The sequence below is a fragment of the Xenopus laevis genome, chromosome 3L, assembly GCF_017654675.1.
Source record: "Xenopus laevis strain J_2021 chromosome 3L, Xenopus_laevis_v10.1, whole genome shotgun sequence".
NCBI classification, from domain to species: Eukaryota; Metazoa; Chordata; class Amphibia; order Anura; family Pipidae; genus Xenopus; species Xenopus laevis.
Window position 1 is genome coordinate 56,627,835 of NC_054375.1, and position 26,103 is coordinate 56,653,937.

General features: G+C 37.7%; 1 protein-coding gene across 2 annotated transcripts; it reads left to right on the forward strand.

The window, feature by feature from the left end:
• The first annotated feature begins 140 nt into the window (after positions 1-140).
• On the forward strand, positions 141-26,103 carry LOC108711023 (tetratricopeptide repeat protein 41). Of its 2 annotated transcripts, XM_041586274.1 has the most exons (17): positions 141-488; positions 2,304-2,366; positions 4,885-5,794; positions 6,181-6,382; positions 7,207-7,409; positions 9,537-9,700; positions 9,789-10,245; positions 10,918-11,157; positions 12,054-12,234; positions 13,931-14,067; positions 14,995-15,131; positions 16,612-16,801; positions 17,177-17,327; positions 19,247-19,396; positions 21,966-22,099; positions 22,571-22,694; positions 24,544-26,103. In XM_041586274.1, exons 3-17 carry the CDS (start codon positions 5,029-5,031, stop codon positions 25,151-25,153), a joined length of 3,846 nt encoding a protein of 1,281 aa, XP_041442208.1. In that variant the 5' UTR covers positions 141-488; positions 2,304-2,366; positions 4,885-5,028; the 3' UTR covers positions 25,154-26,103. The 2 variants fall into 2 exon arrangements, with proteins under 2 accessions (XP_041442208.1, XP_018107819.1); XM_018252330.2 differs by lacking the exon at positions 2,304-2,366.

The window sequence follows — 26,103 nt, forward strand, 5'->3', positions numbered from 1 at the left end:
TTTTAATATCAGCTTCGCCAAGCCGGTAGGCGGCAACACGAAGGCAACCAATGACCGTCAACCACGCAAGTCGGCTATCCAATCAAAGCTTTCCTCGACTTCGCCGTTTCTGTCACCTCTGGCCAATAGTATGCTTCCATGTACGAGTTTCAGAGGTTGGAGCGTGTCTGGTGCTGATTGGATGGTAAACTTCTCGGTCACCGTTGATGGGAGACTATGCTCGCTTGGAGAAGTTGGTGTCATGCACTTTATAGGCTAATAAGTAGCAGGCGGAGAGAGCTGCAGAGCACGCTGATGTTTGTACAAGTGCTTCCGGGGGAGGTGTATGGGAAGTTTACCCATGTCTCCCAGAGATAGCGTTGTCGCTATAGTAACATAGTGTACTCCTAGATACTCAAAACTGGAATGCGTAATGGGTCAGGGACAGATTTCACTAGTCTAGAGCACAGGCATTTGGGGATATTTTCTGCTCGTTATTGTTTTGTGAGGTGAGTGGGACTGGGTATATGTATACGGAACGCATGTTAGGACATATTTCTCAAGAAGTCGTGTATGCGGCTGTAAAACTGGCTGTGGAATCTAATAAATACCTTGTCTTTAGGGTGGTAATAATGATCATTGTTTTGCCCACTCAATTGTAATACTCAATAAGGTCTCAGAAATTAATTTTTTCACCACAGGGACATTAGTTTACATAGCTGCCAAATATATTTAGAAAATATATGTTTTAGGTCAGGATAGAACTACTTCCCAGTATAGAAATGGACTGTATTTTCCAGAGACCCATTTCCCAGAATGCTACTTTTGCTAGGCATGGGCCTATAACACAAATATGACCCTCTCCACCTACCCTGCTATGCAGTAGGGCTGAAGCCACAGGTCTCACTACTTATGACATGGGCAGCTTTGTTTATTTTATCCCCCTAGATGGGGAATGTCAGATTTAATGTATTGCCAGGGAACCCCTCTTCTTTAATTCTGGCCCTAAATTAGGACCCTGTCTGCTTGCAATTTTTCCCATTAAATGTAGTCTATGTTTTTCGATACAGCAGAGATGAAAATATTTCATTTTAGTGCCTTAGCAGCACTATGATAGCACACCTGCTGCTTGATGACAATGTAATATCAGTCAGGTCTGCACTGGGATTCAAAATAGGTCCTGGCATTCTTGTACACAAACAGCCCCTAAATAGTAACTGTCTATGTCATCTTATAGCAGCCCCTCTGGCATTTGCCAGAACCCACATATTGCCAGTCCAGACCTGATACCATTAAAGGAGAAGGAAAGCTACGGAGGTATTTTATTGCCAATAGATTAGCTGCAATAGTGCAAGCTAGAATGCTATATTTATTCTGTAGAATGTTTTACCATACCTGAGTAAAAAGCTCTAGAAACTCTCTGTTTGTTTAGAATAGGATCTGCAGTATTAATGTGGTGTGACATCACTTCCTGCCTGAGTCTCTCCCTGCTCTGGGCTCAGATTACAGTAGAGAAGGGAGGGGGGGGAAGAGGAGCAAACTGAGCATGCTCTTGCCCAGGGCAATGAGGTTTAAGCTGAAGGCAGGAAGTCTGATACAGAAGCCCATGTGTACACAATAGAAGGAAAGAAATGCAGTGTTTCTTTTGACAGGGGACTCAGAGCAACATTACTTTGGGGGTTTACTGGTATATTTAGATGGACCTTTCTGATAAGGCTTACTTAGTTTTAACCTTTCCTTCTCCTTCAAACCAAAAACTGCAGTAATCCATGTTATTTCCATCCAGTTAGATTAGTCCTCCTATTTGGCTTGGTAGTATAGCACACAAACAGCTAGTGGACTGCCTTGGTGCTGTTGGTGTTTAGAAGTAATGTAGTTAATCCTTGCATTTATTGCATCATGCAATAAAAATGAAGAACAAGGAGTTAAGACAGCAGTCTGGATTCTCAATGGAAAATCTTGCTTTTGTGTTTGCCTGTGGGTTGGTTTTATGGAAGCCTAACCACTACATGCACAGGAGAAATTTTACCCTTAAACTTAGAAGTTCCCAAACAGTTGGCTAGCCCACCCTGGTAATTAAAAGCAAGAAATGGAAGCCCAGTTTAAACTCTTATTAGGGTAAGATTTGTGATGAATGCTCATATGCTGTAATAGCAGGGGCTTAACTATAAATGAAGCAATAAGGGGGCAGTGGGACACTGGCTGAAAAGTAGTTTTGAATATTTTCATGAAAAACTTTTAATTGTTTAGGGCAGCACAGGATATCAAACACTATTGCCATATCCAATCATTTTTTCAGATTTTTAAAAAAAACGTTTTTTCAGGTGGAGTCCTGACCCAATATTAGAAAACAACAATCTATGGGGGGTCCTCTGCATGGCTTTAAGGTAAATGGCCCTAATGAAACCAACTTATAAAATAAAACACTGTGACAGATATTTTTTGTATTATACATATTCGGTTATGATATTAAAAGCGACAGTGAGATGATTTCTAATATCCTTACACTTTTTAGTGGTGTCCATTACCAGATTCATTTAGAATACCTTGAAACAAGATATACGTACATGCTCATATCTTTTGGCCTCAGACTTTGAGACTTTAAATCCCCTTTACTTTGCTTACCTACTATTTGGATAACAAATACATGCAAAATGAAGCTAATCAATGAACTGTGTAAATATTCTATTGTCTGAGTGTGCTTTAAACTTTTATGCAATGACCAGTGTGTACTTATTTGATGTGTCTGGATTTGTTAAGACAGTGTTGACTTTTTTTGAGATTTCAGCACTAGTAAGATTACTTGTGGTTTGCTAGGTTGCATCTATAGTTTACGCTGCTGTTGACCACTAGAGGAGATACCAACCCTTGCCTATGGAACATACACCAAATATAAAAGGCCAGACGAGAGCTAGAGAGCTAAGAGGTGCAAAAATGTGGTCCTTAGTGCTCGTTCAGTAAGAACTTGCGTCATGGACCTTGCTGCACTTGCCAGTGCAGATGTACAACATCAATTTCATGATGCTTTGGCCCCAGCAGTTTATTGCATAAAGGTCCCGTCTTTTTATGAAAAAGTATTTCAAGCAATTTATGAGATGCATGCCACTCATCTTATGTCTTCTGCTGACTCTGCTGTTCTCCACTCTGCTCTCTGCTGCATCCACTTGTTGTCACTGGAGTGGGTGATCAAATATCAGGTTTCCCACTCTGATTCCAGTGGCCAAGAGAACAAACAGAATGGAATGCTCAAAGCTTTGGTATTGCAATTGTAAAGCTCTGTCATGCAACTGGCCACAAAAAGTGGCAGAAAAAGCAGAGACCAGTCTTCGTTTTGTGGAAAGTTGAAGATAATAATGTGCAGGGATGTCTGAAATAGGAACACTGACATAATAAGTAATTAAAATTGAGCTTTATCTGCCAGTTTCCTGCCTATATTGGATTTTGGTTCACACTCTCCCTCATATCTTGGTTCTCATGCTACCTGAATCTGGGTGTTAGCTGGAAATACGGGGCACTATTCCCAAATAGGAAGACTCAAGAGTGCTGTCACTCGTTATTAAACTGTAGCTGCCACCAAAGCAGTGGAGTTGGGGTGGGGCACTGAGAAGATTATTAGGGAGAGATCTGAGATTAAATAATTTTTTAGCACTTTTTTTTAGCACTTCGCTAAATTTTACACAAGCTTTACATGTACTCTTTGATTTTTTGTTACAGTAAAGGTTTATATTTCATATTTTTACAAGTACCTTCCACAAAAAGTTTCACCATAAATATCAATGAATAAGGATGCATTAAAAGTTTAATCATATAAATATCATAAAACACCATTTATCATATTATCATCTTCCGAAATGCAAGAACCAGTCAGTGAAATAGTTAGCATGTGAAATATAATACATAATACAGTGTGTTGCTTGCTGTTTAGATATTAGGGCCATATTTATCAGCGGGTAATAATACATTTGCTCACAATGTTTGTGTTGGGGTTATTTTTGGAGAATTTCGTTAAATATTCCCCTTACTGTACCAAAAATACATTGGCAGTAGTTTTAATTTATAGCTAATGCCAGACTAGCAAAAATTTTAAATGATTTCAGGTAAAACAGTACTGTACTTGCAACTGTATTTAGGAGCAAACTGGAACAGCACCACTTATTGCATACTTAGGGCAATGTTTCAGGTCATGCAGATCAACTTGAAAAATGGACACATGGCCTGAAACCTTGCTGTAATGATCCAAGAGTGCAATAAATACATTTTAAAGTGTCCATTGTGGGAATGTGCACTGCCAAGAAATGTGAACTAATTGTCATGCTGACTACTTGCTTCCACTTGAAGCTGCATTTGGCACACATAGTAGTGCTACATTTGCACTTCGCTGAGCAAGGCTAAGCTGGCTATACACGAGCCATAAAAGTTGGCGATTTGACCCCTCCAGACACTGCTTATAAACCTCTCCAGCGATCCTGTCTGAGCAATATACAGATATTGATTGAACAAGTTTATAAAACCCTGTCGGTGAGGACTTGGAATATATGAATTGTTTTTTGGTGTGTTGATGTGGTCATCTCTGCAAAGGTCTCCTTAGGCCCCATTATGAACCAATTGGTCCAAGGATTGGACCATACTGGTTTTGCCTACTGTGTTGGTGGCCAAATTGGGTAATGAATGATCAGATCAGATCTTACCATGTATGGCCATCTCAATACTCGCTTTTTTAATGCCAGCAACAACATTTGTGTTGCACTAATTTGCACGTTATGCAGAATAATGAAACACACTAAAGAATGTCAATAACTCCTTTTAGTATAAGAATCTGTACTCTTAATATACTTAAAATATAGATAGGATGAAATGTTTACATGCAATCAACCACTCTTTCTGTTTAATTTATATTTGTTTCAGCAAGTGCTACTTTTACAATCCAAATGATAACAGCTGGAATTCTACCGAACAATCTAAAATTGCTGAATCTATCTTGGAAAGACGCTGCAGACTTGCTGCTTTCTTGAAAGGTACTCGGAAGAATCCAAATACTCAAATTCTACAATGCAAAAGGATCCCAGATATTACTTTATGCACAGACCACCAATCTGCCCTTATGTATGTTCAACAATAAAAGATTTCCAAGAAGAGAGAAATTATCTGAACAAAAATATATTTGAGCAACTCAATCACTTCTGCTATGCTCGCGGAACTTCCTTCAAAGCTGTTGATCTGAAGTGGACAGTAGAGGACCAGCTTTTTCACGTAAAACCTTTCAATGTCTCTGACCAGCTGATGCTGTCCCTCAAATACATTGAACGTTCATCACCTTTTTTCATATGTATATTAGGTCACACTTATGGAGAGTTTGTTCCCGAGGCTCGATGTCGCCCTTTTAATTCTTCCAATATTTCAGAATTATCTACTTTACCAAATGTGGAGCAGAAGCTTGTGGTGGCAGCTAATAGTGGCTATCCATGGGTACTGGAAGAAGGGAACAGAGAGTGCAGCATCACGGAACTGGAAATCCACCATGCTGCATTTTCAAGAGATGCTGGATTTCAGTATTTCTACTTTAGAGATCATACATACATTGAAGAACAATTGCAAACGGCAAATGGAGAAGAGAAGAAGACCATTATTTCCACTTTTGAAAGTGAAAATGAATATGAGAGATCAAAAATCTGGGAACTGAAAATCAGAATAGTGGATAAAGGGTTTCCGGTGAGGTTCTTTAAAACTAAAGAGGAACTTGGAGAGTTGGTGCTGAAAGACTGGCGTGATATAATTAAGAGATTGTATCCTCTCTCAGCCACTCCTAAAAATATTGGTCAGTAGCATAATTCTCTTTATTATTTTTTTTAGTAGCTGAAATGAAATGTCATGTCTAACTTCTGGTACAGAGAAAAGAGTCACTCCTTTTTCATTTTACAACATAGGCATCACTTTAATGCTCCAGAGCTTCTAAAAATGGGCAGGCAGGAGTTTTCTGACAAATAATACAAAGTGCATAGTATAGTGCTTCACAGGACACAATTTTATTTTGGCAAGCAGCTGAATATGCAGGAGCCTTCCTCTACTGCTACATTCACACTAGTGGGAAATGTGTGGGAATTGATCTCTTTGTGATATTTATGATGGGTTAAGATATATATTGCACATTTTCTAATGTCTGCAACTAAGCACATGCATGATTTCCGATCATTTGTTCTGAAGGTCATGAGCACAGCCTTCAGCATGCTTACAATGAAGCTTTTGCAGAGTGCCTTTGCAAGGATTTTGTGCCAACAGAACAATCAAACAAACTACTTACAGTCTTGGGTGCCTTTGTGTTTGGTGTGCTGACAGAAAAACAATGTACTCATTCCCTCGAATCTGGACGCATAGATTGCAATATTTTTCATAATATAGCTGCCAGGTACAGTATGTCATTATCATAACTCATTAAGGTACATGTATGGGATCTGTTATCTGGAAACCCGTTATCCAGTAAGCTCTGAATTACAGAATGGCCATCTGCCATAGACTCCATTTTATCCAAATAATCCAAATTTTTAAAAATGATTTCCATTTTCTCTATAATAATAAAACCGTAGCTTGTACTTGATCCCTAACAAGATATAATTAATCCTTATTGGAAGCAGAATCAGCCTATTGGGTTTATTTACTGTTTACATGATTTTCTAGTAGACTTAAGGTATAAAGACCCAAATTACAGAAAGATCCATTATCCGGAAAACCCCAGGTCCCAAGCATTCTGGAGAACAGGTCCCACTGATAGAAAATGCTTTCTACCGTATACATAAAGATATATATCAAAAACAGGTCCACACTTACAGGACTTACATTTTGGGAGACTCACATTTTGAATAGCCTTCAACAAGTATAATGGAAGTGAACAAAACTGATCAATGCAAAATGCAGCCTGAAGTAAACTGACTAGTTGGTTCACTTGAAGTTGAAACTTGAAGTTCACTTGAAGTGTTTTTAACTCTCATATTAGTGAGTAAGCAAAAGACAGAATATTTTTTAAATTTTTTTTTTAACAAAACATCCCTAAAGCAACAGAAACATGTCCCATCCCCTGGTCATCTCCATTATTTATAAATAACATAGAGAAAAATCGAAAGTACCAAAATTGCACCGAGTACCTGAACCTAACAATAGTCCGGTCAATGTTTTCCATATCTTGTCATGCTACTTTTTTTACCCAATAAAAACATTTATTGTGTCTGTTTCCAGATCTGGATCCACTTCTGTCCTTGTTCTGTATGGAGATCAGGGCTGTGGAAAGTCAACTATTGCAGCCAAATGGCTTCACTCAGTTAGGAAAAATAACCCAGATGTCACAGTAATCTCATATTTTGTTGGCAGTAGTGGAAGAAGCAGCAACATCATGTCTTTCATGCGATATTGCATTACAGTGCTCCAGTGTCAATACTTTGGTAAATATGAATCCTCTGTCTGATCTAAGCAGCTAACAATCATTTTAGGTCTTAACTAGGAATGCACCAATATCCATAATTTTTGAAGTCAGCTGAATCTGCCACCAAAAATGTTGCCAAATATCAAAACAAAGCTGAACCCTGAGTTGCATATTACATTTTGGGGAAAATTAAAAATGTCTTTATCTGGGAATCAAAAATGTCACCTCATCTGAATGATTTCTTTCCCCAGCCATCATGAATAGGGCACTGTTAAACACAGGCAGCACTGTATTCATTTAAGAAATGCAGTCCCTTCCTCTTGATTTGGAATCCTTACAGATAGCAGGAACTGTCTTCAAGGGTTCTGATTCAGATCCTCTAATCTGTAAGGATTCAAAATCAAGAATACAGTGCTGCCTGTGTTTAACAGTGCTATGTTTATGATGGCTGGGGGAAGTCATCATTCAGATGTGCAAGTTTGAAGTGCCAGTGGGCATAGGCTGCTAGGAAGCTCTGTACTTACGGCCTGGCCTATGGCAGGAACTATGGACAGGGCTGTCTTGTGTCCATAGGCACTGTGCTCTGTACTCGCATTGGACACTGCAGATATGTACCTTATGAAATGATTTGTCTAAGTGTGATAAGTCTAAGTTGGGAAACTGGGCAGCAAACTGGAAAATGAGGTTCAATGTTGATAAATACAACATTATACACATTATACAAATACACTTTGGCAAAAATAATATAAATGCAAGTTATATACTAAATGGCAGTTTGTTGGGAGCTTCCTGAGAAGGATCTTGGGGTTTTGTAGATAACAAGTTGTCTAATTCTGGGCAGTGTCATTCTGTGGCTACTAAAGCAAATAAAGTTATGTCTTGCATAAAAAAGGGCATGAACTCAAGGGATGAAAACAATATTATGCCTGGTAAGGCCTCATCTGGAGTATCCAGTGCAGTTTTGGACTCCAGTCCTTAAAGGAGAAGGAAAGCTACGGAGGCATTTTATTGCCAATAGATTTGCTGCAATAGTGCAAGCTAGAATGCTATATTTATTCTGTAGAATGTTTTACCATACCTGAGTAAAAAGCTCTAGAAACTCTCTGTTTGTTTAGAATAGGAGCTGCAGTATTAATGTGGTGTGACATCACTTCCTGCCTGAGTCTCTCCCTGCTCTGGGCTCAGATTACAGTAGAGAAGGGAGGGGTGGGGGGAGAGGAGCAAATGGAGCATGCTCTTGCCCAGGGCAATGAGGTTTAAGCTGAAGGCAGGAAGTCTGATACAGAAGCCCATGTGTACACAATAGAAGGAAAGAAATGCAGTGTTTCTTTTGACAGGGGACTCAGAGCAACATTACTTTGGGGGTTTACTGGTATATTTAGATGGACCTTTCTGATAAGGCTTACTTAGTTTTAACCTTTCCTTCTCCTTTAAGAGGTATATAAATGAGCTGGAGAGAGTGCAGAGACATGCAACTAAACTGGTTAGAGGGACGGAAGACTTAAGTTATAAGGGTAGACTGTCAAGGTTGGGGTTGTTTTCTCTGGAAAAAAGGTGCTTGCGAGGGGACATGATTAGACTTTACAAACACATTAGAGGACATAATAGACAAATAGCAGGGAACCTTTTTACCCATAAAGAGGATCATGAGGCCACCTCTTCAGACTAGAAGAAAAGAACTTTCATTTGAAGCAACATACCGTAGGTGGTTCTTCTCAGTGAGGACAGTGAGGTTGTGGAATGCACTGCCGGCTGATGTTGTGATGGCTGATTCTGTTAATGTTTTTAAGAATGGCTTGGATGATTTCTTGGACAGACATAATATCAAAGGCTATTGTGATACAAAACTCTATAGTTTTCTCTATAGATATGGGCATATTTAATTTATGTAAAAGTAGGGAGGGTTGTGTGTATGGAATTGGAGTTTTCATTTGGAGGAGTTGAACTTGATGGACTTTGTCTTTTTTCAACCAGATTTAACTATGAGACTGGGGCATAAATAAATGACCCCTTTCATCTTTGTAAAATTGATACATTTGACTCTTACAAATGTGTCTGTTGGAAACAAGTCCTTAGCACATTTATATTTCTAATAAATTCTTCTTTCCATTGTGATTGTGCTTTGTAACATCTATTTATGATTCAGGTATCCAAGCTGAAGATTTGTTCACCAGTGAAAATGATACGGATATGTGGGTTTTCCCATTACTTGTGGAGGTTTTTTTGTCGTGTATCACATTAAAACCCTGTGTCCTGCTACTCGATGGTGTTGATGGACTGTCTGGAATTAACGGATTACCTGCAGAGCAAGTATAATATTCAGAACTAAGCATCATTTGTTAGGTGAGTTACTTTTGCTTTTCTAAAGCTGACTCAAAACATTTGTTTTTAAAACTAGGCAAAGGGCTTTCTATGGTTGCCAGCCAACTTGCCTGATTCCTGCAAAATAATTCTGACAACCTCTCCAACACACCACTCTTACAAATGTTTAAAAAGCCGTTCAGATGTTCTACTGGCTGAATATGAAAATGTATGGGATGAAAACATTCGGCTGTGCATCTTTCACAAACATTTAGCAATGCCCATGAGGCATATTTCGCAGGATTTGCTGAAAAGCATTGTAAACAGGGAAAGAAAAATGACCCTCCTCCATGTTGCCTTGCTGGCAAATGAACTGAACACATGCAAAATGTCCAAGGATGAGCCCCAGTACCTAAAAGGACTTCTGAGAGCTCGGTCCGCTAAAGAGCTATTTTCACTGATCATAGAACGCTGGGTTAATGACTACAGCTGGACATGCAAAAAGCAATGTAAAGGGAAAAACAAGCCATTTCCTGTGGAAAAATCTATTACAGGTAAATGCAACATATCCCCGCAAATTAGACTGTATATGCTATGGCTATCTTCAATTAAACTTACTATCTGCAGGGCATTCTTTTTTCTGGAACTTGTTATCCAGAAAGCTGTGAATTACAGGAAGGCCAACTCCAATAGATTACAGGAAAAGAACAGCTGGATTTCAGCATAAAAAGTGGCATTTATTTATACTTTTTGAAGAAATAGGTAACTGTGATGGGTATATTAGGGTTTTCTGTGTTGTGTGGGCCTCTTCAGATTTTGGTTTGGAAGCCGGAGTTCCCCTTTAATAATAAAACAGTACCTTGTAGGTGACCCTTAGGGCTAACTGAAAGCTTGCATTTTATACTCTAGTTATTTGGCCAATGAAATGTATCACACTTCTTTACATTTTCCTGTTTTGATCATGAGACTTATGAAATATGTACACAGCTTATGTAAATGAAAAAAAGAACGCATGACTGGACAGTCAAGGAATTTATCATGCATTATTTTCCACTTGTCATGGTATAACCTGAGAAATTGACAATTGATTACAAATGGGAATTACTACTATTGTTGTCAGTTAAGCACCTGTTGCTTTTAAAATTTGCAATTTACAAATGTCCTTACAAAAGGACTGAATTCATCAGAAGTTAATACACTCATGATTTGTAACTTTTAACCGCCAGGTATGAAAGGCTGGGTAGTAGATGTCTTGTGTTTACTTAGTACTTCTCGTTGCGGCTTGAACGATCGTGATATTCTACATCTTCTGAAAGTCTTGGGATACCAATATAAATATGAAGTTACCTCTTTACATTGGGCTGCCTTTCGTTCCATGACATCTAAGTGGATTAAAGAGAAACCTGATGGTCTTTTGCACTTTCGTCATAGAACATTTCAGGATGTTGTTGAACATTTGCTGCTTGGTAAGTGCAGTTATTTACTATTTTCCCTGTCGAATGTTTGTGTCAAAATATGTATGATTAACTTTGTAAGTGCCATCAGGTGTGGAATCTACAGTGTTCACATAAAAAGACCATATTATTGATCCTGTTCATTCTATCCTGAAGTTTCTAGTCAGCCCTAATTTCTAAACGGTACTCGCTTGTTTACAACAGAGATCAAAGACGTGACCATGGTACCGATAGTATGAAATTAAAGTGTATATTGTACCAATTACAAACACATACTTTATGTAAACAATACATTATGCTTCAAATTTTTCAGGGTAGAAATTTTGACCTAATAATTACTTTTTTCCAGTGTAAATTTTTGCTATTTCTTGCAGTTTTTTTTAGTGCTTTGTATATATCCTAACAATATGTAAGGGAAATGCCATAGAAGTAATGCGTGGGTGTCACTTGCAAAGGCAAGACCACATTTTTGGTTCCTTTCACAGAAGAGTGAGCGACATAAACAACGTGTCCCAAATGAAACTCGTTGTTGAGCCCTACACCGTGAGCAAGTGTGCATATTTGAGTAGATTTCCTCTGGTACTGATAAAAGTAGTAACATGAAATGAGTTTTGCATGTGAGTAATAGCAATTAACTGTTTAAATATATCTGTCCCTTTACTGTATATTGTTTTATTGTTTGAGATGAGCATTCAGATAAAGATTGCCCACAATGCCAGTGCTTACCATCCATATTAAAATTCAGAGTAGAAGGAATGTAATTCATTATGTGTCAGGCTATGACACTGCCCTTTTTGATTGCTTAGTCAGTCTAGAATATATTTGCATGTGTGCAAAAACAATGGTAAGTAATAGTAGGGACAATTTTCCTAGGAGAGATTTTAACCATAATAGCATATTTATTTCAGGTGTTTTTATCCCAATCAATGAAAGCCTCATCATGAATCCTGAAAGAAAGAGATTTCATGAAGTTCTCATTAAGTATTTTCAGCATTTACATGTTTCAAGACAATCTTACGAGGAAGTGCCATGGCATCTTAAGATGATTGGTGATAAACTTGGTTTAGCCACATTTCTTTTAAACAAAAGGTATGAAATGGTGTTGTGTTTTGTCTGTATATCGATTATACACTTAATAAATCCTGAGCTGTAGGAAAATGACATGCTGCTGGTGCGCAACTCCATTTTACCATTGCCTGATTCACAATATGATAGCCACACAGAGAAGAGCATACATATGTAGATTATATTTCTACCGGTACTTTAATTAGCTGATGTGTGTCAGGCTGCAAGCTGTGGTCTGAAACATGACAGCTGAATAAAGTACCAAAAGCAGTCTAATCTACTTGTGTGTGCTCTTCTCTGTGTGAATATTTTTGTACATTGCCTGTAAACTGTAGATGGACATGCAGTAAACTGCAGATTTTAAAAGCAGGAAAACTGGAACAGAAAGTATGATATTGATGCATGCCAGAGTGTGTAGCATGGAAGTTAAGCAGCTCTACATAGTTGGTTAGGTGTGAAGCTTCCTGCTGGCACAGCCAGGTACAGATTTGGGCCGGGGGCCATATGTTTGCTGTTGCTGCTGGGTTAGGCGTGGCACAGGTACATAAATACTTGGGGGCAATAAGATGTGATCAGATTTATTTTTGGCTGCTGCTGGCGCAGGTAACGATTCCGTCAATATGAAGGCAGCTGGAGGGCTGTATGATGGATGGCTGCTGAGCTTGCTGGTAAAGGTATGGGGGGGCAGTATAATGGATGGCTACTGGCACAGGTATGGGGGGGGCAGTATGATGGATGGCTGCTGGGCTTGCTGGTACAGGTACAGAGGCGCAGTATGATGGATGGCTGCTGGCACAGGTACAGGGGGGCTGTATTACGGATGGATGTTGGTACAGGTACAGGGGGCAGTAATATAAATGAAAAAGTGTTGTACATTTTCTAGCTTTCTTTATTTAAAAACCATCATGGTAAGGAGAGAAATGGTAATGCAGGACAGGGGGGCACTGATTGAAGCTCTTGCCTAGGGTGCCGAACTACCTTGGCCCGGCACTGGCAGGGATGCCTCTCATATGTGAAAAAAGTTAAGTCATATTTAGACATACCCTTAAATCTATATGCCTCCTCCTCCCCTGTGTATAATACAGTACCCCAGCATATGATTAAACACCTTAAGGTCACCTAACAATAATTTTCAAATGCCAACAACTCCCCAGAACAAATACCAGGCTTATGTTCCATAGGGATCACTACAGAGATTAACTGGCCTGACTGTAGGTTAGGCATAGTATGGCAAACAAAGGGTGCAAAGAGCAGGCATGACACAAGTATGACACACACACACAGGGAGCATAGGGAAGGCAGAACAGAGCAGGAGACAGGAATCAGGACCTAAGAGGAACTACATACAGTGACACAGTTCTGGTGCCCCATTAGCATTTTGTATAAAGTGTGAACAGGTGAACAATGTGTGCAGTACCGGTGAACATTACAGGGGATTAGTCTGAATTTGAGGTTTAAACTATGCAAGGGCTAGTTAATCTCTGTAGTGATACCTTTTAAATTTTACATATGGTAAGCAGACACAGCAGGCAGACTTTTATGTGGAGGGCCACATAAGGGGGATCGCGGGCTGCATGCCAGTTGGACAGCCCTGCTCTATTATATTATCTATGATAGCTACATATTTTAAAAGTTAAATCTGTCATAAACTTTTGACATATTTTCAGTTTTTTTTAATTATTCTACTTATCCAGGTTATGAGTGTGTTTTTTGATCATAGATATCTTGGTGCGGTCTTCAGAAACACAAAGTTTGGACATCAGATGAAAATGGACTTAGTTTATTATTGGCAGTTTCTGTCTCTGTCTGGAAAGGATCCAGCTGTGGAGTGTCAAAGAATGATGGACCACATTGCAGGTGCAGGAGAGAAATTCAGAACCTAAGGCTTGAATTCTTATGAGGACTACAATGTTCATTTACCCACAATGCAATGTGTTTTTCAGAATACTGGTGTTTGTTTTGGAAAAATCTTGTGCAAGTTTTGAAACTTCTTTATTCCTCCTGCATTTGTGTTCAAGTGAAGTCACACACAAATTGCCACCTTGTCAGCAACCCATGGCAACCAATCACTGGTAGCTATTTGTTACTTCCCAAATGTAAATGTGCCCAGTATTCCTAAACAAGCTCAAGTTCTGTTTACTGATCAACCTCTTTACCATTGTCCATGCTTAACTATAATACCCATTAGACTTACCAGTGATTGTGATGAATCTTGTTTCTCAACCTTGAAAATTTGGCCTCTGTGGCACCCTAATTGGTAAACAGTGAGCAAGTTAAACCTGCTTAAACCTGTGATAATTAACAAAATAGTATATTCTACTTGAAACAAACTAAGATACAAATAATCCTTATTTGTGGGTTTATGTACTGTTTAAATTATTTATAGCAGACTTACGGTGCGGAGATGCAAATTATGGAAAGACCCCTTATCCGGAAAACCCCAGGCCTGTTCTTTTATAAATGTATTAATAAATAAAACAAGTTTTTAACTTTTAAAGGCTCCCAGTGTTCACTATATATATATATATATATATATATATATATATATAAAATTGCAAGTTCAAAGGAAATCCAGCAGGTGGCAAAATACTACCAGTTTAATGCTTAGTATTATTTCGTTTTTTTGTAACGATTTGTAAGATTTGTTAAATTGCCAAACTACTTCTCCACTATTATAATGTACTGATGGAACATGAACAGACACTTCATCAAACCTATGTAATTATTCATATTGAATATTATTATAAACTATATACAAGTATGTCGTTGTCTTTTCATTTGCAGAGGGTGCGAAAGAAGAATTTGGTGAGCTAGTGGACCACTATCAAGCATTATGCTCTGCTGCTCAGTGTCTGAAGCATATTGGCAAGACCGTTGAAGCAAAAAATGTATTCTTATCTGTTGAAAATCAGTTGCAGTTGGTGAGTAAAGCATCAAGGTGTGTATTTTATTTATGCACCAAAGGAGCCTGTGAATTCAAATATCAGATTATGGAGACGCAAAAGATTCCTAGCATAGCATTGAAATCATGTAATGATCAAAATATTAATATCAGGCATTTTAAAAGGAATGTCTATTTTTTTATTAAACACATATAACAAGGCTTAACAAGGTCTTGTTGTTGGTGAGAAATGCAGCTAGGGGTTACATTTCACAATAGACCAATGCCCAACCATCCCCCATGCTCAATTGATGTTATGATGATATCAAGTCCTATTTGTCATGTTGTGAATTAAGATATTGCAATTAGATCAGGTAAAAGGTCAAATTGAATTAAAATGCAGGTTTTAGGTCTGAGTGCAGGTCTACCTGAAAAAAACCCCACTCAGACTTCTATTTTGTGCTACCACACTCATTCTCAACTTGCAGGGTAGAATATGTAGAATGATGTGCAGGCTACAGCAACATACTGGAATGCTGGATGGGCCATGCTCTAAGGTCTAGAGAAGTCTCATACACAAATGCAGTCATATAAGATAAACACAGTTGTGCCCAATATTTTTGGCCCAGTTTTTGCTCAAATTTCATTTAAGGAAGCCACCTCTTGCTCTTCTATATAGTTGCATTCAGCACGGTTGCCTTCTTACCACTTCAAATCAAGAATATACGCATATCAGAAGTTACTTAAAGGGTTTGTTCACCTTTGAGTTAATTATTTGAGGTTTTTGAGTTATTTAGCTTTTTATTCAGCAGCTCTTCCGTTTGCAGTTCCAGCAATGTGGTTGCTAGGGTCCAAGTTATCCTAGCATCCATGCACTGATTTGAATAAGAGACTGGAACATGAATAGGAGAGGCCTTGAATAAAAAAATGAGTAAGAAAAAGTAGCATTAACAATACATTTGTAGCCTTACAGAGCATTTGTTTTTTTAGATGGGGTCAGTGACCCCCATTTGAAAGCTGGAAAGAGTCAGAAGAAGAAGGCAAATGATTAAAAAACGAATAAAAATAAATATGAAGATCAGTTGGAAAGTTGTTTAGAATTGACCATTCTATACTATACCAAAAGTTAACAAAAAGGTGAACCACCCCTTTAATTCATTACATATAAAGGGACAAGGTCGCAGTGTACTGAATGGCTTTTGCTACCACCACTGCCTCCTTGCAATATCTTTTTCTTTGGTAATATCAAGATTTTCTCACGTCTGTAACCTTGGAATGCTCTGAGAGTTTTCCAGTAGTTTTGACTAATTTAGTTGTATGGCAGTTCCTAACTTGCACCAAGGTTGCAGGTTTGTGATAGTTTTGAGTGTTTATTTGGGCTCTTTATGCATAAGAATTTAAAGACTGAGTGATTATAAAGATGACATTAATAATGGATCTTGTTGCTTGCAAGTGAATCTGCGGCATCTAGCCATAGCCATTACTGTACTCATATACTTACTGTAAACACATTTTTTTAGATGGAATCAGGAAAAGCAGTAACAAGAGTTACAGAAATACTTTTGTGGGCACAAAAGCACTTGGGAGATCTGTATCGTGAAATCGGATCATGCAAGGAAGCGATTTGTTATTATCAGAAAGCTTTTTACAATTTTGATCGGATACCTGCAGAAAATGTGGAAGATAATGTCCAATTACTTGAACTCAAGGGTATTATTGATTTTATATGATTTTGATGGTTTTTTTTTTGGGGTTTCTTTAAAGTTGTTATAGCTTACTTTGCGCATGATTGTGGCTGTTAATGTATTAATGTGGTAAAGGAATTGCAATTGATCCTATGAAAAATCCTTTACATTTGATAATTATTTTTATTATTGATGCCTTTGCCTACAATAAATTTGTCCCAGTGCAGTAACCTATAACAATTAAGTTTTCAATTTTCTAAGTGCACTAGACCAATTAAAGGTAATTGCTGATTAGGTGTTATGCTTTACTGCACTAGCATGCATAATAGTAGAATAAAAATATCTGAAGCAGAATTTGGCATAAATATGTTTTAACCTTTTTATCCTCTGTTTTGAAAAGGCAGATTAATATGCAATTTAGCCCTTTTTAATTCCATTGAGTTCAAAGGCCAACACAACCAGTATCTGGAAGAAGCTTCAAGACACTTTCAGTTAATCCCACCTAAACCCTATGAGCAAGCAGAATTAGAACTATGTCAAGGTATTCACAGGTAAGTGATTTAAAGAAACAATTGTAGTGTATTGTGCCCTTATCTCATTGCATGAATTTGGTCTATAGTGGGATGCACCAAATCTAGATTTTTGGTTTTTGGCTGAATCACATATCTGTCATAAAGGATTTGCCTGAACCTTTGAACTGAATGTGAACCCTAAGTTGGCTATGAATATTAGTGTAACGAAGGGGAATAACAACTTTCACACTATTTGTGTTTTCCATAAAGGGATACTGTCATGGGAAAATTTTTTTTTTTCAAAATGAATCAGTTAATAGTGCTGCTCTAGCAGAATTCTGCACTGAAATCCATTTCTCAAAAGAACAATTTTGAAATCTGACATGAGGCTAGACATTTTGTCAATTTCCCAGCTGCCCCTGGTCATGTGACTTGTGCCTGCACTTTAGGAGAGAAATGCTTTTTGGCAGGCTGCTGTTTTTCCTTCTCAATGTAACTGAATGTGTCTCAGTGAGACATGGGTTTTTACTATTGAGTGTTGTTCTTAGATCTACCAGGCAGCTGTTATCTTGTGTTAGGGAGCTGCTATCTGGTTACCTTCCCATTGTTCTTTTGTTTGGCTGCTGGGGGGGAAAAGGGAGGGGTGATATCTCTCCAACTTGCAGTACAGCAGTAAAGAGTGATTGAAGTTTATCAGAGCACAAGTCACATGACTTGGGGCAGCTGGGAAATTGACAATATGTCTAACCACATGTCAGATTTCAAAATGCAATATAAAAAAATCTGTTTGCTCTTTTGAGAAATGGATTTCAGTGCAGAATTCTGCTGGAGCAGCACTATTAACTGATTCATTTTGAAAGAAATTTTTTTTCCCATGACAGTATCCCTTTAATTGTTTGACCTAAACTTACATGATTTTAAGGGTTCAGATTTGATTCAGCCAAGCTGAGAGATTTGGCTGAACACTTAAAGCTCAATTTATATTTAATCCCTTGCTTTGTTTCCCCGAGATTGTATGATGGAATTACTCTGACTCATCTTTCATTTTGTGAGCGTTTCTTAAACTTTTGTTGTTCTCAGGCTGGCTTTCCATAACATTTTGTAACCCTTTCTTGGTAGCAATACCTTACTCCAGCTGCTTTTTGGGCAAAGCATGCATACACTATGACACTGAGACTCTTTCTCAGCTGGGCACTCCTAAAGTAGTTGAGGAAAAGTTATATTTTGCCAAACTTAAACTCTTAACACAAAGTACACTTAAGTACACTATAAAATGAGTGGACACCAGTTATTCTCAATCAAATTTATTGAAAAGTAGCAAAGGTACTTCCTGACTATTTTTGGTGCAATATTACACCATAAACTGCCTGGGGAATAACCCTCCTCGGAGCAGCATTTTATGGCTGTTACTAGCTGGCCTGTCTAGCACAATGCTGATCTTTCTAGCTAGCCTGACTAACTCACAGCTAGTAACAGAAGCTGCTTATATCTTGAAATCAGAAAAAAAAATGTAATTATGTAAATTGCAAAAGTGCATACACCGATCTTAGCAGTTTTACATGAAATTATTATGTACCCCATATGTCCCCTTTAATGTGTATTATACCTAATGAGTAGCTTCTTAAATTTCACCACATTTCTGTCCATCCAGATATAGCCTGAACATGGACATTTAGGAATATTCTTTTCTGATCCTCATACTTTTTCCTGTGTTTTATCACCTATGAATAACATTCTAATGTTTAGTTTGTGTTGAATATTAATAATGCCCTACTCCTGCAGTGACCAAACTGAGTTTATATTGCACTCTCCATAAAAAGGATTTTGCATTTACTAAAAGGATTTTTGCATTTCAGTGAGTCTAACTCACTCAAAACCAACCAACCATGCACTAAAATTTACCTTTTTTGAATGTTCCTTGATACTCGCACTGTTACATTATTTATTATGTTTTTTAGATTGTATTCTGGGGACATTTATGAGTCTGAAAAACATCTCTGTGAATGTTTAGAAATACGAAGCAAACTGTACGGAAAGAAAAGCCTCCTTACTGGAGAGGCTCGAGAGTACTTTGCAGATTTACAGACTCTTCTTGGTGAAAATATGTAGTAAGTTCAATGTTCAAAGGTTGAAAAAAGACACTCGTCCATCAAGTTCAACCTTTTTGATATACCCTCGCCAGCGGGATGGCACAGTGGATCGCTTCGTTTTCCGAAGTCGCCCGACGTTGCCATTTACAAGGAAACTTTTGGCAACTTCGAAAATCTATCTATAGTGCCATCCCGTCGGCGATTTAGATTCTAGCTGGCGGGAAGGCAGTTTGGGGAGATTAGTTGCCCGAAGAAGAGGCGATTTGTCGCCGGGAGATTAATCTCCCCGTATCTTTGCGTGTGTCTCTGCCCTTATGTTCTACAGAGCTTATCTGCTGTATAACCTGAGTTTTTTCTCCTTTGAATGACTGCCCCCATTACTACACAGCAACACACCAGTTTTACCAGTGCAGAGCAACACTGCATTATATTTTTATTACTTTAAAACACTTTCATTTTTTGACTGTTCCTTTAACCCATGGACACATTTAAAACCTACAGTACATCATAAATCACTAGCAGTTAGTTGAAACATGTGTTGTATGGCTACACAGAAAACTTAGCAGTCTGCAGAAAAGACTAAAAGTATATATATGTATTTTAAATGGTGGCAACCTATAACCCAGGATAGCTAAGTTTGCCATAGGCTGTGTGTAACTACTGTGCTGCTATAGTATGTTTCTCTGTCACTCCCTGCATGTGGGGAGTTGTGTTTTACTTTTTGTGTGTTGCAAATCATTATTTTAATCCTTCTTTATTTATATAATGCTGGCATATTCCGCAGCGCTTTTATAGAAATGATACATCAGACACTGCTCCATTGGAGCTTATAGTCTAATTCTTAAAGGCAGTAGTATTTTTCATGATCATAGGTTTGCATACAGAATCAAATCTTCTATGTAAAGTTTATGCAGACTTTTATCCCCACTGTTGTTTGTAAAGTTACTGGACATTCCTTTTTGTTTATATAATATACTGTATTATGATTGAGTTTCCCTGCTTGACACAAAACGCATGAGGCTGATACCTTTTAATCATAATGTAAAATAAAAATGTTCTTGTAACTACAAACTTTGGCTCCTGGATTATACATTCGCGTTCAAATTGGTGCCTGCCTGCTATCATATTGACAGTTTATGTGTAAAGTTATTCCTTTTTGTTTATATAATATACTGTGTTTATACAACACATAATACAAAATACTGTAGCTAGTGATCAAATAAGCAAAACTTATACTGACAGTCAAACTACAAATTAAATGCCAAATTAAAAAACCCCAGAGATATTTAACTTTGAAATCGCAAAGTCTTTATTAAGAAATAACTTACCAAAACTCTGCTTGAGCTCCTCTTCAGAAAAGGCGACAGGGCGACGATCCATCGTGCGGCACTCGATTTCTCCTCCCTGGCAATCTCCTATAGAAATTCAAGGTAATGTGTTATATCTACCGTTCTCCCGCAACTCCTCTTTCACTGCAATGGTGGTGCTGTCCTCAGTCGACCTGGCAAGGTCCCTTATCAACAGTAGTGAATTCACGGATCCACACACACACACACACACACTATTATCTGTATCGGGGACGTGGCCCCTATTTTTATTATACCACCAGTAAGATCAACATTTCTGGGGGTTCAACCTCCCTTCATCAGTGGTATAATAGAAAGAGGGGCCACTTCCCCGACTGCAAATAATAGTGTGTGTGCGGATCTGTGAATTTAATACTATCTCCTATAGAAGGCAGGGAGGAGAAATCAAGTGTCGCAAGCAGAGTTTCGGTAAGTTATTTCTTAATAAAGACTTTGCGATTTTAAAGTTAAATATTTTGTGGTGTTTTTTTTCGTTATATACAAACAATTTTTTTACAAAAAAATGTGACGTTACTGGTCCTTTAAGGTTCGAGTTGTTTTTTTCAAGGCTATCTTTAAGTCAAATTTTTTTTAGATTTTTCCAGTTAATTATACCCCAACCCTGGAAATAGCTTGAATCTGAAAATACACCATCTAAAACCTGTCAAGGTTATGTAGGAGTCAATGTCAGAGGTACCTTGAACTATGTAGCCTTAATGATGTTCACGTTTTTTTCCGGTTAGTTTCGCTCAGTTTTTTTTTTTTCACAGAAAACTCGATCAATTAGAATTAGATTGTTTGGGTTTTGCTACTCTAACTATTCGAGTCTTTTCCATTCAAGTTTTTTCTTACATTAGAAACCATTTAAGTTGTGAGATCATTCGAGTTCATTTGAGGTTTAAAAACTTTCACGTAGCTCTAAAATTGGACATATCGACATTCGACCTTGATAAATAACCCTCTAAATGACAAATTCACTATAGCGAACTGCACTTTTTTTTCATTGTTGGCGTAACACTGTTTAATACTATCTTTCTGAATCTGACAATATGTACACCAACAATTGGACATTATGAATAAAAAAGCAGCAAAAACAAACACCAACTTCAAAGACTCCATATTCATGAAGTGGACTAAGACTCCACATTTGTGATTTCTGTCTCTCTCCCTGATGACTAAATGCTACGACTCTGAATACATAATTTATGACTCTATAAAACCTAATTGGTTAATGTTCTTAGTTCCCACAGGCTACATGCACTTGAAAATTACAAGGAGGTAATAGAAATAAAAGAAGCCAATGTAGCATTTCTGCAGTCAGTGGAAAGAAGGCAGAATCTGGAGCTAAGCCTGAGCAGTACTTTATTTAAGAGAGGTAATGCTTTTATCATGTTCTTCCACAGCATATAGCAGTATTGATCATGAATTTGATTTACTTTACATATAATAAGGTTTGAGGGTATAGCTTATTACTTATTAAAACTTGCGCCTCTATATATTTGTATTACACATAAGAGCTACCAAACCATTTCCTAAATTTATTAAGCCATCACAACTTTACACTAAAATTGGCTGTTCTTTTTATGTTAAATCCTGTTGTTTATAGTGTGTTTAGAGCATGTGTTGCTCATAAAACATTTAAATATAGATTTGTTCCCGTCTAAAGTGACTATTATTGTTATAATTACACATTTTCAGACATAAAGGCAAAGGTTACATGTGGATGAAAGTGTAATCCACCCTCTATAAAAGCAGCAGGAAAGCTTTGGGTTAATCATTTCTGAAAGTTGCAGCTAAACTTCATTTAAGGATGATGGCTATTCTTTGTTTTTCATTGCATCAACAGGTAAACTCTTGTGTTGTTCTGAATTTGGAATAGACAAAGAAGGTATTGCATTTATACAACAATCGGCAGCTATCAGAACAAACATTAAAGGTCCCGATCATCCTTTGAGCTGTGAGGTCCAAAGGTAAGGTTTGTCCAGTAGGCTTCTAAGTATGTGAACATGAGAGTGAGAGATGGAAAGCCTATAGCTGGAGGAAAATGTGAGGAAGCAAGGTAAAAATACAATGTTATTTGACTACAGGCCTGGCAACCTGGGCTGTATAGAATATTGTCTCACCCAGTATATGACCCATGTCTGTGATGATGTTGTTAATTCTACCAGTCTGTCCTCGTTTACTGTATACCTCTATATGAAGGTGTTGGCCTGAAGATATTTAGTTTAAATTGTATTGTCCACAATAAAAGAAAACCTTGGTAAAGCTCTATGCAGCAACTGAGACAATACGACAATAGCTGCTAGAGAGCTGTTTTCCTGTAACCTGGGAATGCTGTTGTAATGGAGACAGGTAGTATGCACAAAGTTTATCCCTATTTTTATAGCAAAGTCTGGTGTGCTATAATAGTGATTTTTGTTGCTCTTATTTGCTATTTTTACCTTGTATATTACTCTGTGCACTCCCCCTTAATATTATAGCTGATATGAGGTACTTCATGCCACAATTAAGCTTATATACCCTTTTCAGGTCATACTGTATGTTACAACTGGAACATACCAAACTTCACCCGCTGCAAACACAACACAATTGAGATGCATTTAAATATATGTCCATGTTCTGCATGGTCACATGTTAAGTGGGGCCCTCCAGAGTTGCCTTCGCAATCTTTGCAGAAGCCTAAATCAGTATATCGACCACTTGTGTGTCAGCGATATCAACCAGCCCTATTTTGTGAGGGAGATAATCATCCAGTCTTGTTATTTGTAAGGCCCGGATCTTTACACTAAATAAAGTAAGGTCTCAAACATAAAATAAGGTCTCAAACAAGAAATAAGCTTACAAAAAGTCCAGGACTGGATCAGTATTTCCCTCATGACGTGGGGTTGGTTGACATCTCTGGTATGTGCACTCTTGGCAGCCTCTCCTTAAACGGCATCCTGTACATCAAGAGTAGAATTAGTAGAATTCGGAAGATTCCAGTTCTTTGTGCATAGAACTGGTGAACCAGTGAAGGGTTTCCATCAGCTCTGTACAACACGTTTAGTTTTAGCTTCAGTGATTGCATGGCATTGCTCTTTAGTGGCTTTATATGAGTCTTCTGTTCAAGAATGTTGTTCTTTTAGATTCATAACCCCAAATGAAAATGTGATCTAGTGAATAAATTAACATTTATTAATTATATTTTTTCCCTTTAGACCTTTGTTCACTTTTAAAATGACATTACATGTAAATATTTGCTTATTTGACCAGGTTACTAAAGGAGCTTATTTTCACCAATTTAATTCAACAAAATAACTGGCAAAATATGCTTCAATCTCCTCTGACCAATATCTGGATCACATATCTGATGTGGAATGGGCCATATTAGATTGTGACCAGCAAAAGTAGGGATGCACCGAATCTAGGATTGGGCCAGGATTCAGCCTTTTTCAGCAGGATTCGGCCGAATCCTTCTGCCTGGCCGAACCTAATCCTAATTAACATATGCAAATTAGTGGTGGGGAGGGAAATCGCGTGACTTTTTGTCACAAAACAAGGAAGTAACATCCTGAAGCGCTGGCTCTTTCTGAAAGCACATGACCAGGCAAAATGACCTGAGACGGCTGCCTACACACTAATATTACAACTAAAAAATACTCTTGTTGGGTTAGGAATGACATTTTATATGGTAGAGTGAATTATTTCCAGTGTAAACAGTGTAATTTAGAAATAAAAACTACACCATAAAAATAATGACAGAATCCTTTTAAGAGTGAATAATTAAGGACTTTTTGTTTACTTATACTGCTGACATGATGTTTTTTTCTTTAAAAAAAGCTTTCTAAAACAACTGAAAAATAGATGTCAGAGCACCAAGGTGTATTTGGGGCATGGTGACTATGAAAAAAGCCAAATGGACTCTGGAAGAGCTTGGAATTCCCCTCTGCTAACATACCCTCATTTTACAAACAGCCAGAAAACCAATTCTCCAGAATCATCAATTTCTATGTTTGATAATGAAGACATCCTAACAAGCAAGAGTGGTATTAAAGAAACTGCAAAACATCTTCTGTTACAAAAAGAAAAACAACAAAGTATATCAGTATTGTGCAATTTAGAAAATCACAGGTGCGTTCAAAGTGCCTCAACATCTTCAATATTAACATCCACTGGAAAGAAGCCTTCAAGCTGCTCCTTAGCCAGCAACCTTGCTCGCCCCACTAGTTCATGTCTACAGTCAATGACAGGCCCAACAAGTTCACTTTCATATTTACTTCCTTTGATGAGATCAGTGCCAAAATCTAAACAATGTTCTTTAAATCACAAATCTGCTTGGTATCACATTCCTGGGAGATATCCAACAATTTATACTCCCTTTCCACCTAAAAGAAACCAAATTCGCAAAGATGTCCAAGCAGGGTGGGAAAATTCAAGGCAAAACTTTTAAATTCTAAAATATGGGTAAATTATTCTCCTTTATTTTCAATGAGATCAGCAACTTTGTTAAAAAGTAAAAAATACAACATGCTGTTGTTAGATAAGTACATGTATGTTAAATTATCAGTAAAACTATTGAAAACAAAGAGAAGTCTTATTTTATATTTTATTAAGGTTGTAAAATGTCAGTTTCTTTTAAGGTGAAGGAAAGCCATTCTGCACTTGGGGTAAAAAAGGTAATGAAGCTGTTGAATTGTCTCCCTGCAATAGGGGTAAAGACAAGTTTTTCAAGCATTGAATCCAGGGACCTAATGCAGTCAGTCCGGTTGGCTCACACTAAGTTGGTAAACAATGGAGATGACTTAAAAACCCCATTTTTCATGTGCACTGCATCAATGCTTGTTTGGTGATACACTTGAATCAGTACACAAGCATCTTGTGTCATCCTGCAGTAGTTTTCTGGCATCAATACTTGCAACAGTATTCTGGTGTAAATGCATGTGGGAAAATGTGAGCTGGCTTATAAGTATTAAGGATTGTTGCAGCAGCACTATTTGCACCAGATTCAGCTACCAGGAAGTTTTTTCATGAGGCCAATGATACATGAGTAGTTTTTCTACCAGAGTATTTCAGCAATAGTTCTAATACCACCTATTCTAATTAAATAAAGGACATCAGCTGACATTTTCCAGGGGGGTTGTCTGCTAACAGAAGACATTGTTGTGGAATTACAAATTATGGGACTTATTTATCAAAGGTTGAACTTTAGAGTGTTATATACTTCGAATGAACTCACAACTATTATTTATAAAAAAATAACTCAAATGTTAAAAACTTGAATGCAAGTTCAGGTGTTAACAACCCGAAAACTCAAACTGACCGCGTTTTCAGTTGGAACAAGAATTGATTGAGTTTTCAGCAAAAACCCTCCGAAAAAAAATTGAACATCATGAAGGTTCA